Source organism: Euprymna scolopes, chromosome 39, assembly GCF_053919585.1.
Source record: "Euprymna scolopes isolate OS-2025 chromosome 39, ASM5391958v1, whole genome shotgun sequence".
Classification (NCBI taxonomy): Eukaryota; Metazoa; Mollusca; class Cephalopoda; order Sepiida; family Sepiolidae; genus Euprymna; species Euprymna scolopes.
Genome location: NC_136520.1, coordinates 69,233,986 through 69,247,273, shown reverse-complemented (window position 1 = coordinate 69,247,273; position 13,288 = coordinate 69,233,986). Strand labels below are relative to the sequence as shown.

The 13,288-nt window shown below is 32.6% G+C and overlaps 1 protein-coding gene across 2 annotated transcripts in view; it reads right to left on the bottom strand.

The window, feature by feature from the left end:
* Nucleotides 1–13,288, bottom strand: part of LOC145263837 (cullin-2-like) — a 102,003-nt gene that overhangs the window by 29,759 nt on the left and 58,956 nt on the right. For both annotated transcript variants that reach the window (XM_080120910.1, XM_080120909.1), the window contains exons 5-11: nucleotides 11,796–11,901; nucleotides 10,429–10,511; nucleotides 9,245–9,341; nucleotides 6,775–6,885; nucleotides 3,698–3,860; nucleotides 1,513–1,637; nucleotides 56–163 (exon numbers count right to left, since the gene is read on the bottom strand). In XM_080120910.1, the coding sequence (XP_079977036.1) occupies nucleotides 56–163; nucleotides 1,513–1,637; nucleotides 3,698–3,860; nucleotides 6,775–6,885; nucleotides 9,245–9,341; nucleotides 10,429–10,511; nucleotides 11,796–11,901 (793 nt within the window). The remainder of the gene's footprint in view (nucleotides 1–55; nucleotides 164–1,512; nucleotides 1,638–3,697; nucleotides 3,861–6,774; nucleotides 6,886–9,244; nucleotides 9,342–10,428; nucleotides 10,512–11,795; nucleotides 11,902–13,288) is intronic.

Genomic DNA, 13,288 nt, shown 5'->3' with positions numbered 1-13,288 from the left:
TGCTGATCGGATGACAATTTTGTAAACCATGATACAAAGAAACAAAGTATCTTACCTTATCCAAAGCCTGGATAAATTTCTGATCATTATTAAATACACTTTGTATCAATTCAGTGTATTTCTTGTGAACTTCTAACATGGATTCTACAAACATACAGGGTACCTAGAAAATAAAGAAAAATAATAAAAACTATTCTTCATCAACAGATTTTCAGCTACATCATTGTAAGAGGCTCTGTATCAATATCAATTATTTAAGAAAATCCACATTACCTTCAGTAAAAAAAAACACCAAGGTTTCATGCATGCTTGGCGTGTTATATAGAGATGGTCTTGCCCAGTACAAATTTACACTATACGTATGGAGTATTGTTGTCATACTTGAGTTGGTGGATCTATTCCGGTACTTGTACAGTTTAATCAAGACATTAACAAAGGTTAATATTGAAAAAAAAAAAAAAAAAAGTAATATTGTTCGTATCCGTTATCAAATGTTCTCTGAAAAAAAAAAATTTGATCAAGTAGGTTTTTTTTTACAGCGAAAAAATAACTTATGATACCGATCAAAAGGTAGTCATGTTTCGATTTTTAAGATGAAAATCTATAAGATGGGGAGGGAGGGTCTCTGTGCTTTAGACCAAGTTATCTCCCTGTGACGTGTTCTAAAAATCCAAACATGGCTACCTTCGGTGTGTTGTCATAAAAACGTGTTTTTCCGCTTAAAAAAAACTATTCGATCAAATTAAGTGAAATTTTTTTTCTGAAAACTCCAGTCCAAAACGGATACGTACAATATAACTTTTTTCTTCGATATTTTCATTTTTTAATGTCTTGATTAAACTGTACAAGTACCTCTATTTCATTTGAAGGTTCTTGATAAGGTGCAGAAACATATCTGAAATTTGACTGACCCCCCCCCTCCCGACACACGCATCCTTTCTATTTGCAACCTCCCTCTCGCAGATGTGATGTTGTTAGTCTGTCTTTTCTATAAGGCATGTGCTCCTCAGAATTGTCTGATCTATTCCCTGCTCCCTTTGTTCCAGCTTGTGTAACTCATTGGTCTAGTGGTCTCTATCAATTTGCTATTTTCATACCTTATTGTAATATAGCTTCTTATTCCAGTAGATTCTTTCCAAGAACTGCAAGATTGTGGAACTCTCTTCCTGCTGACTGTTTTCCTTCTATCTATAACTTTCATCTTTTCAAGACTAAGGTCAGTAGGCATCACTTGTCTTTACGGTAATCATCTTTCATTCTTATTAGCTTCTTACAGCAAGTGTTTTTTTTTCTTTTTTGGGAGACATTTTCCTTTTTTGTAACTAACCTTCACCATATTCATCTGCATCGAAAAGTTTTTTGAGATCAAACAAGGCGTTGCAAACTTAAAACTTATTACATTTAGCAAACAACTTCACCACGACGAAGGCACATCATTGCATACAGATACAGATTGCTATAAAATGAACCACAGATTAAAATAATTTTTTTTTTTTTTTTAATATAACTTACATTCTCCCCTTTGAGATCTTGCACAGCTTCAAGACCGGTTCGTCTGATGTAATTCTCAACTTTGTCAATTAGGAAGGTCAAACCATTTCGGATAGGTTTCAATAACACATACATATTAGATAGATCTGAAAAAAAAAAAAAAAAAAAAAAAAAAAAAAAGTCATCAAAATTTGTGAAAGAAATAGCATTTTACTCAAGTTCAATAGTCTTTTACAAAGTCATTAAATTGAGTATTTTGCAAGCAATGTTTAATCTAATATATAAAGTAAAATCAGTTGGTTTATTTTTTGTCAACAAAAAAAATATATATTTGATTCTGGTTTGTCAGTTTTTTAGTTTTTTTTTTGTAGATTCTTATTTACTTTCCTCCACATGAGGGTAATGTTAGACGCAAAGTATTTTTTTTTTATAGAAAAAAATCCAGCTTCTTTAAAAGGGGCATTCTGAATTAGGGCAAAAATAAAAGTTGTCTCAGTCTAAAAGAATTTCTCCTTCACTGACCGAAGACAAAAAAGATAATAATGTAGTATTAGAACAAATACTACTCTGTTCCTAACCAAAAAGCCCAAGGAATGAGGTACAAATACCATGGTCATCTCAGTAATCAGTCTGGTATGTTTGTACATAATATTTCTTCCCAGTGGAACAACAGCACGTTAAGAAAAAGAATAAAATGTAATTTGAGTTACTGGAGTTATAATCTATCCCGGGTTACACCGGCATGTTGGAAATTGGTTCGTTAGTGCAAAAAGAGTTCAAGGGGATAAGTGTTGATGTATGTCAAATGCTGTAGCTAGAGTTGACGATGTTACCTGTGAAAGAAAACGATGCATAAAAAAGAGAGAAAGATATCTTTTGGTTCGCATGCAAGAGCAGTCTGCCTTTTAACTTTGGGGGAGACGAACGTGTCAAAGAAGACGCAAGAAAGTTTGAGTCGACAATGATGCCCCCCCCCCTCCTTCAATCGTAGACGAATAAATAATGCATGCCAGAAAAGCGGTGTTATGTTTTCGCCAGAGGTTCCTTTCCAGCAGCAACCAGTGGCGGGAAGAATCACACCCCCAAAGAGAAGACCAAGATAAGAGAAAAAAGGTAAAAAGGTGTGACTTTATCCCAATATATACACACACACACACACACACACACACACACACACACTAGAGGTGATATGACAACATAGATAGATGATCACAGTTCTGCACACAAATACATTCATAAACCCATAATAAGACAGCCGATGAATAAAAATATGAGACACACCTACGCATAGGTGGCATAGTAAACAAAGACAAAATCCTCCTCCTCCCATAACACCACATACTTCCCTCCAGAAAATACTTTGCTCAAGTCAGAATTATTTTTAAATGGCATCCATAAAATAAAATAAAAATGGGATGTAACTATGTATTCATTTATACAAATTAGGGGAAAAAAAGCAAAAGTTTAATAAGAAAACAAAAGGCAAAACAAACTACAACAAATGCAATAATGAACAACACTAAGTAGGTATAGCTGATTATAGTGTGGACTTAGGCACAATTTTTTATTTAAGCAAACATTGTTACAAATAAATGTTTTTCTTTTAGTTTTCTTATATCAAGTGTTTGATTCTAACACAAAAAGTTCCATATGTATCATGAACATTTTCGATCCTTTGTTGAATCATCAGACGAAACAGCAATTGAACAAAAAAGATCGAGAAACGACAATTTCCAAATTTAGCTGTGAAATGGGTGCTTGAAATCAGACACCAGAACATTTTCCCAGTTTCACCAAGACGTTACCAATTTAAATTCCATGATGCGAGAATTAGCATCACAAGATAAAAATTGAATTACATTATGTATTTTAAAATATTACTGATTTCATAGTCAAATTTTGCGCAATTCAAGACATTCACGCTTCCACAATAATTAATCCATGAGGATGCACCCTCCACATAACCAAATTTATTCATACAAAACACCAACTGTTCAGTTATTTTTTTTTTCTTTCAGAATTACTAGCATGGCTACCTCATGTTATCTGAGGTCAAAAACAATAGAATAGAAAAGTTAAAAGAGAGAATATTATGTCAACGCATTTACAGCAGACAAGAAAATGTCAAGATAGAAGTGAGGGAGAAGAAATAAAAGTGGATTTCATCATCCAAATAGAAAAGAGGGGTGAGAGTAGCAGAACTGACCTTTCCGCCTTTCGGACTGTACCATTTCTTCACAAGCCGCATGGAGGAACTGAATATGATCAGCAACCATTCTCTCCTGTGTCTCATGCGTAACTTTCTCATATGACGACGGATGCAGAAACTTTCGACTCCGCATATTTTCCTGACATAATTTTTGGATTACCTATACATAAAAAAAAAAATTTAGAGAGGTCTTAATCAAAAATAGTCTAAAGTAATATACAACAGAGTTCTTATTTACATATCTACCCATGAAAGAGATGCAAGGTCGGTTCTTAGTCTGAGAAAAATCCAGCTCCCTATAAAGGGACAGTTTGGAGGGATAAAAAAATAAAAATTACTCAGTCTAGAAGAACTTCTTTACTGACTGAGGACAGAATAGACCAACAGATATCACACTTTTCGGTTCTTCTCCAAAATTTTGTCGATAAAAAAAAAAAAAAAAAAAAAAAAAAAAAAGTTTTAATCTGTAGTGTACATACCCGTGAAGAAATGAAAACATATTTTTAAAAAATCATGGAAATTGATAAAGTAGTTTTTTTTTTAACTAAGAAAATCAAATTTTATGAGTAAGCAAAAAAAGGGACTGTCTTATGTAGCTATCTTAAAGACACAAGGACAGATAACTCCACAATAATTCAAACTTGCAAGATCAGTCTTGTAATGCCTAAGATTTCTCATTAATTATTTAAAATCATTTGGAAATGATTTTAAACAATTTCCCATTAATCACATAAAATTATTTCAAAATGATTTTCTTTATAAAAATAAAACTACTTGATCAATATACATAATTTTTGGAATATGATCTTTTCATTCCATCACAGGTACATACAAAGATTGTTCTGCATTTTTTTTTTTTTTTTTTTTTTTTTTTTAAGGTACTTCTGGACTATCCACTATTTTACTAGCCAAAAGGCCAAAACAGAGTTATCTTCCTTGCACTCTATGAATGAGCAGAGTTATTTACCCTCGCATATAGTGTCAGTCATACAAACTTGCCCGAATCAAATTCAATACAAATCCGATATATTTGAATTTTCAATGTGAAAAACGAAGTCGGAATGGAGATAGAAAAAGCAAATAAAGGATGTGGAAATACATTTGAAAAAATCCAAAAGTGAAGGAAGTAAAATTCTAACTAAGTAATTGACATTAAAATTCTTAAAATGTTCCACATAGCAAAGATGGCAACTGTTCAAAAATCCAAAAAAAAGTAAAGATGTGTGGAGAATTAAGTTGTGGTAAAATCCTTGTAAATGCCATGGCCTAAAAAGGGTTTTCTCTCTTACTCTTTCCTTATTCATATGATATAATAAAGTTATATGTAGTTTATACTCTTCATCTTATATATATATATATATATATATATATACACACACATATATATATATATATATATATATATATATATATATATATATATATAGCTTAATGCGTAAGAGGAAAAGAGACAGTTCAATTCCACAAGAGGAGACTTATCTGGATAATGCCAAGCTCAACAATTATCATTGGAGCTTATACAATAGAACAACAGGAGTATGAAATGAAGACACAAAACTATATATTGGTGGATATAGAATGGATCATTTATTGAATAATGGAATACAAGCAAAATTTGGGGGATAGAAGGGACTCTTTATGCCAGGGCATTTCGAAGCCTAATGCTTCTCATCAGAAGAGTAGAGAAGGTGCTAGGTAGCATGGTGGAGATGCGACGTCTAGTGTAGGGTTCATTAGGAGCGAAAAAGACTAAGTGGAATTATAGAATGTTGGGGGAAAGCTTTATTGAACTCTAAATAAGTAAAGGACAAGCTTGTTATATATAGTATGATGTATAAAAATGTATATGGTATTTAACAGTGTTGAGTTTATTTTTAAATTTAAGAGGTATATGTTTTTGGGGTATATTGTGGCTACGTGGTAATTCTATTTTAACGGTTTTTACTTTTTTTTACTTTTTACTATACGGCAAATAACAGCTATAAAATCGCCTATAATTTTTTTTTGGGGGGGGGGGCATATATATATATATATATATATATATATATATACATATACACACGATGGCTCCATTCAATCCTGACAGATTATGAATACCCACTATAAGGGTGCCTGCACATGAAATTTTTTGTAGCAAGAGTTGCACAATCTCTAACCACACCTCTTCTGAATCAGCATCGCTTAATTCCAATGCCAAGTAAAAGTTCAGGACAACTGGAAACAATGCTGATATAGGAGCACATACAGCAACTAGTATTTCCAAATGGTTACTCTTCTGGTACTGGCCAGGTTCCTCGTTGCTTAACTTTAATGAGCTGATGAGAACCGGTATGTCAACATGATTATGCCCTGTGTATATATATATATGAGGCCCCCAAAAGCATACAGTACCAAGAGAGCCATATATACACACACACACACACACACACGTGTGTGCTAGAACTTCTCCATCCTAAATTCTATGCAATTATGCACAATGCAGAAAATATGAATAAATAGAACTGAGAGTAATAGTTAAATCAAACTAATTAAGACACCATAAAATGAATTAAAGTTAGTTTTTCAAAGGAATATGCAAATTAGTTAACCTTGATGAAATCGCTCGCATATTCATGACTGAAGTATATTAAGTTCATTTTAATTTTTAAATAGAAAAAGTAGGCTTTTAATATCAATGTCAGTGTAACAAAAAACTCAACTATGTGTATAGATATACACACATAAGCAGAAAGCAAAACAAAGCATAAGTTTTAATTATATAATTCTCCAATTTCTGCATTAATAAAACTATCAAACAGGATTTTATATTTCTCACTGATATGAAAATTTGACAAATATGCATGAAAAATTAATATTAATCGGATATTAATTAAAATAAAAATAATATGAAGAAAAATTAAAACAAATTTTTTTTTAAATCCGATAAAAAATATTGTAAAAGTGTATATCCTAAATTATATTTCTCGAAACCCTTGATTTGAGCAACGACATAAATACATCTGATTATGACTAAATCATAAGGAAAAAAAAGGTAAAGTCATGCGAAAATTAAGGGTCATCAAAGAGGTTAATACCTTTTCCATGTATTCAGAACAGTTGTATTCACTCTTGAGCTTGGATGCCTCTTGCCGATAATATTCACCCGTTTCTTGAAGAAAACGACGTTCAAAGAGATTTCTGTAGAACTGAAAAAGATTTTAAAAAATAAAGAGTTACCAATGATATAGGAAGTTAAAGAGAGTAATGGCCTTTAGTTTATTTTTGGCAGTCGCATAACTTTGCCTTCTATTATTTTGTTCTTTAGTCCTCATATTCCATGAACAATGTTGCTGACAAAAGGGGAAAAATTGCTGTTTTTCTAAGTTTAAATCTGTCAACACTTATCATTGGATTTTTTTTTTTTTTTTTAAAGTTCCTTGCATCAACTGGCATTATGCCTTATCTGGAGAGATTTCCATAAAAAAAATTATTCAGAGAGAAATTGGACCTCCTGAAAGTGTCCAGAGGTCATTGTGTTGCATTTCAACCTTGTGTCACATGCACAACAACCAAGTTGTTATAATTATTACAAAAACATTGAAATCTACAAATTACTTTTTTTTTTCTTTCCTGAACTATAATTAAAATTTATTCAACAAGAAATATAATTAATTACATGTTCTTTTTCAAAACCAATATGCAAATATCAGGAAGTTTCATCAAATATTCTTCTGGTTTGATAGGTTGAGAGAAAACATTTTTTCAGAAAAGTAGCAATGGAGAGTTGTTCATAAGACAAAGTCAATTCAGTATGGTCACCAGTGTGGTATATCAATAATAGTATTTTATTTTTCACTTGGTCGCTATATGTTTTTGTTGGTTTGGTTTAGTTTGGTTGTTTTATGGCAGATTCACCTTTTTGGGTTATTTAATGCCGAATTCAGTAATTTTGGAAAATAGTTTTATGCTTCAAGATCTTTATATTTTCAAATATTTATTCATGGTGTTTGGTTTGTTTGTTTTGGGAAGGAATATGGTTTTTATTTTTTACTTTGCAGAACATGAATGAATTTTTGCAAAGGGAAAGTAACAAACATTAATATCAATATTTGGTGCATTTTAGGTCAGGAAGCCAGTATCTTCAGACAGCCTGCTATTTTTACATTAGGATGCTAGTTTGGAGTAACTTAATTTCTTGTGGTGCTGATGTGATGAATGTGTAATGTGAATGTTAACAGGCTTAGATCTGATGACCTCAGGGGAAGATTAACGGGACAGTAAAAGGAGATGTGTACAGAACATGAGACTTCGATAATATAGCCACACTGAAAGGAAAAAACAATATGTTTGGTGTATTTTAAGTCAGGTTAGTACCTTCAGACAGCCTGATCTGGTAACATCAGGATGCTAGTTCGGAATAACTTAATGCCTTGTGGTGCATATGGTGCGCAACTGCCGTGGAATAACAGCTTGAGAAATGAGAAACAGTATGTGTGTAAGAAGTGTAAGACAATGAAGATGGATGAGAATTAAGATGTGGAGAAAATATATTTAGATGTCAAAGCTATTGAGGTTGTTTAGAAGTTTTGTTACTGTGGCGATAGCATTGGAGCACAGGCAGGAGTTAATGGCTTGATACCAAGAGTTAGAAGTGAATGGAGTAAGTTCAGGGCACTTCTGCCATTACTAACAGAGCATTACTGCTGTCAATCAAGGGAATAGTCTATCAGCCACCTGTATGTAGTGTGATCATGTATGGAAGTGAGGGTTGAGGATATGTGTTGCATGGAGAGAAATGATATGATAAAGATATCACTGAGTGTAATGCAAGTGTTGAAGACAGGATTAGTTTCCATGATCCCAGAAGAAGATTAAATCTGGACAGTATAGGGAGACGGGTAGAAAACACGAAACTTCAATAGCATGGCCACATTAAAATAAATGAGAATTCATGAATTAAAAGATGTAGAACAGTTGAAAAAGCAGGAGCAGATTTAAAAAAAAAAAAAAAAAATTTATTAGTTTTTTTTTTTTTTTTTTTTACACCAAACAATGCACAGTGCCACTAAGTCATAAGAGGCTACTATTTGGAATCAGATTTGGAGGGATACTATGTAGAGAGTTGGGCAGCAAGATGTCTGTTCATATTACATTTGAACTTCTGCATGTCAGTAACATCAGGGAAGCAGGGAGGGAAGTCTAGCAGTTCGAGGGAAGAAGCTATTTGAGTAGAAGGCTTTACAGCATAACAGTGGTGGGATTTTGCTGCTTGTCGGGTTTGTCAGGGGTATTTACTAATGCTTTGAGTTTGTCCGAGCACTTACCATTAAAGTACTTGTAAAACAGGCACAGGGAGTTAGCAGAGGAAGGATAAGGAAAAGATAAAAAATGATAAGGATGGATAGGTTAGTTTGGAAGTCAATTTCTAGGAGCCATCCAACATATGCCACACGTAAAACAGATGCCAAACTGAATATGACTTATATCTTATATCAAAGTTAAGGTTTCTATATCGTGACACCTGTAACAGATATGAAACATAAAAGCAAAAACATATTTACTTACCTGTACTTGTTCTTTCTTTTTATATTCTTCTACATTAACAAAAGAATTCATCACGCCATGCAACACAGCCTGATTGACCGTGCCACCATTTCGATCCCTACACAAAAAAAAAAAAAAAATAAAAAATTCAGTAAAAGAGAAATGTTTCTTTTTTATACATAACTACTGATGACAGAGACAAGGCTGATTTTTTTTTTTTTAATAAATATTACAATTATTTAAATTGCAATCTCCTATAGTAGGGCTACTCAACATCATCTAGAGTACTAATTTCTATAAATTAGTACTCTAGATTATAAAAAGAAACAACAGTAAAACTAAAGAATCAGCTAAAAAAAATTATAATTCGAGATGTTCACATTTATTTTGGCTAGTTAGAATAAAGTATGGATTTGTCAGATACAATGCTATTTAGGTCTAACTTTGAGAAACCGACTGAATTTACTCGAGTTATACAATGTCATGGACAACAAAAACAGTTAAAACATGTAACATCTTTCTTTTAAAAATTTATTTTTCTTACCTCCCCTCTTCTTGCATCATCTGGTAACGCAAAATAGTTCAATAAAAATAAAATTATATTGTAAGAGACAAGTTTTAATTTACTCCTTTAGTCTAACACCTCTTGGCAGACAATGTTATCCCCCCCCCCATTTCTTTAAAATGCTCCCTTTTTTAATATTTTGCCGATTTCTTTCTTCAGTGAAAAACTGCTGCACGTCAAAATTACGATTACAACAATGATCATATTATGATATTCAAAAGCGAGATAACATTAAAGGGAAGTTACTCTCATATTCTTGTCCAGGGTTGCCAGATTGGCCTTTTTAAAAGTCAAATTTTGTGAATTTGGTCTTTTTTGAATTAGTTTGGCCTTCAAAAATTGTATTTGATCTTTTTCAAAGTATAGCATACAGAGTTAGGAATGAACAAGTAGAATATTATATAGATGTACCATTTTTACATATGTATATTTTAACTTTGTCTTAAAACATTTTTATATATTCTCCTTTAAGCAAACCTGAATGACAGTAAACTATTATTCTGCTTAAAATCTTCTTTGCTCGTTTCTTACTTATTTTAAAGCCTTTATGTTCGTGAATCACTCCGTTACAAATATAGATATTTTTTTTTTTGCTGCGTGTTTAAACAAAAAAATAAATAAATAAAAGATGTCAACTTACTTTTGGATTTCTTGCAAAATGAGCACGATCAATTGTTTGCGCAAAGGTTCAATCATATGACGCTTCCAGATATCAAGACATAACTAAAAATACAGGAAACAAATACATTTTACATTCAACTTTTAAATTGTCATAAGATGGGGACGTATCGAGATAGTTGAACAATATAGAGGGTGGTGGGAACAGTGGGTTTGTTGAAATACTGAAATTTTAATTAAAATGAAAATACAGATTAGAAATTTGGATTATTATACTTAGGGAGGTAGATTGTTTTTATTACGTCAGCCCCTTAGATTGAAATTAAGTTAGTGATATTTTAGAGCTAGGCTAATCAAATTGAACAACCCAACATCCAAAGAGATATTTTATGCTTTGGAATTGGATTATTTGAACTTGCAGCACAACGGATATAAGTACTAAGTAGTAATCAGTTCTAAGTGACAGTCTTCTGGGGGTTTATAGTTCAATTCTTATCATGGGCAATACTAATAATACAACTAAAAATTACTGAAGATTTCTACTTCTACTGATGAAACAAGAGCAATTTACTCCCACACTCGTGGATTAAATGAAGAGCTCAATTCAAAATTCTGTACAGAATCCCCAGTTTGAAGATTTCCAGAGTTTAACAAGATGCACCTCGAAATGTTGTGCGAACAACATTCAAGATGAGAACAGTAGTTGAATAATCCAAATTATAAAACTTCATCTAAAAAATTATGAAACAAAAATTAAAAGAATTACTCATTTTTCTAAAGTTTGATATTTACAAACACCAAAGTAGTAAACCGACACATTTATTATCGTCTGCTGTCAGAGCCCTAATTGACCTATATGCAGATTCTAGAGTTCAACAAGATGTACCTGAAAAAAGTCAAAGGTTACAGCGACTGAAACAAGATGAGAACAATGTTTGAAATAATAAAAATAAAAAATAAAAATGTCTTAATCCTGTTTGAAACATTGTATTGTTTTATTTTTCATTTCACACGTGCACAAGCCAATCAGGCACAAGATGAGAACAGTAGTCCGAATAATGCAAATAGCAAGTAGATAGATACCTGTAGTTCAAGGAGATGCACGTGAAGCAAGTCAGAGGTTACATCGGCCAAAATCTTGTGAGAATATGCATAAGGACAACTTATTTAAATTTAAACATCTTTTTTTATAAAAATGAAAAATAAATTTTGTTATAAAAAAAAAAAAAAAAAATGATATTTCACTGTGTACCAAACCATTTCGGAGAAAGTGTAGAGAGCACCATCACCATTGGACTTATCGAAGCAGGCATACAAAGTCACTCAATAAAGGGTTACGTAACACTGCATATAGACTAGGTAAACAAAAAGAACAAAAACAATACTTACTTCACCAATTTCAAGTTTCTGATCATTTGTTTCATAATTGAATGGCCCATAGGCAAGGTCAGCATCTGACAATTTCTGTTTTTTTATATAAGTTGTGTTTAAATAACTGCAATAAGAAAAAAAATAGATAACTTATTTATTTGCGGACTTATCCTCATCTTCATACTTGTTTCATCACGTTTCGGCCAACTGACCTTCTTCAGATGATTAACCACGACAGAATAGGAATGCCGAGTCTTCACTGTATTCTCAATAATTACCGTCTTCCATAATTGTTGTTATCTCACATTTTGGCCAACTAATCCTCTGGCCTGCTTTTGGGTAGGATTGAAACTGCTATCTTCAGACAATGCTCACCTGGAACTGTACAGATGCAATACCTCTACCCATTGCACTATAGGCCTTGAAGGGCGATCATGGTTGGATTTTTTAGTCTCATAAATCCAAGTTTTCGTTCTCATCTGGTCTTCCATCATCGGGTCTGTACTGAATGGTATTATATATTATTTTTATTGGAATCCTTTGAGAGGAATTATTTGTATATAGAGGATTCCAATAAAAAAATTATATATATATATATATATATATATATATATATATAAAGTTATTGATTCAGTGATTATGATTTTTATTCTAATCAACCGCTCCTATTACAATCTAAATTAAAAAAAAAATTTTGTAGTTGAGCCAACGTGAAAAAGAGTAATAGAAACCCGACATAGAAAGGAATTTAAATTCATTTAAATGTTTTTCTTTAAACACTGGACTTTATTAACCTATTTGAGTTTTTTTTTTCCTTTCACTTGGGTTGAATGTTTATGAATATATAAATTTTCGAATGGGACAGTTTTTTTCTCTCTTACTCTTATTCACCCTACTTGGATGTAAGGGGCTACTATTTGGGACCACGTCTACTGGAGACTATTTTTTTTTTGACTTTGGCAGCATTAACCCAGGATAGGTTCAGCTACAACATAGTGTGTATGGCGGCTATATGCAAATACCAAGCCGTGAACGAAATGACATCACGGTAAGAAGAAAGACTATAAAAGGGAGAGAGAGCACATTAAAGAAGACAATCACATTAGAGACGTGAGTGACATCGCATGGTGGGAGAACGAGGAAGTAAATGTCGTTATTACAAAAATGAAAAAGAAAAAAAGAATCAAGTTACTCCAAGTCTTTGTCTCCTTTGCGACTGAGTCTACAACATGTGGGGTCCCATGTGTAACGTTACAGAGCTCGCTTCTCCCATAGAACAAAGCATTTCTAATTAACCCAGACAACATAAGACGGTCCACAGTAGCCAAGATAGTTATGGGCAGCCAGTTCTGAGATCAGCAATGAACACAGTAAATCTGTGGACTGAAGGTTTGTTCGACGTCAGTTTTAATGGTTGTGTAACCATGTCTTCACTAATCTTGGAATTGTTCTGAAGCTATTGCATCAAGGATAAACTGTTGCGGTGTGTAGTGTGGCCGAACCAACAAAGT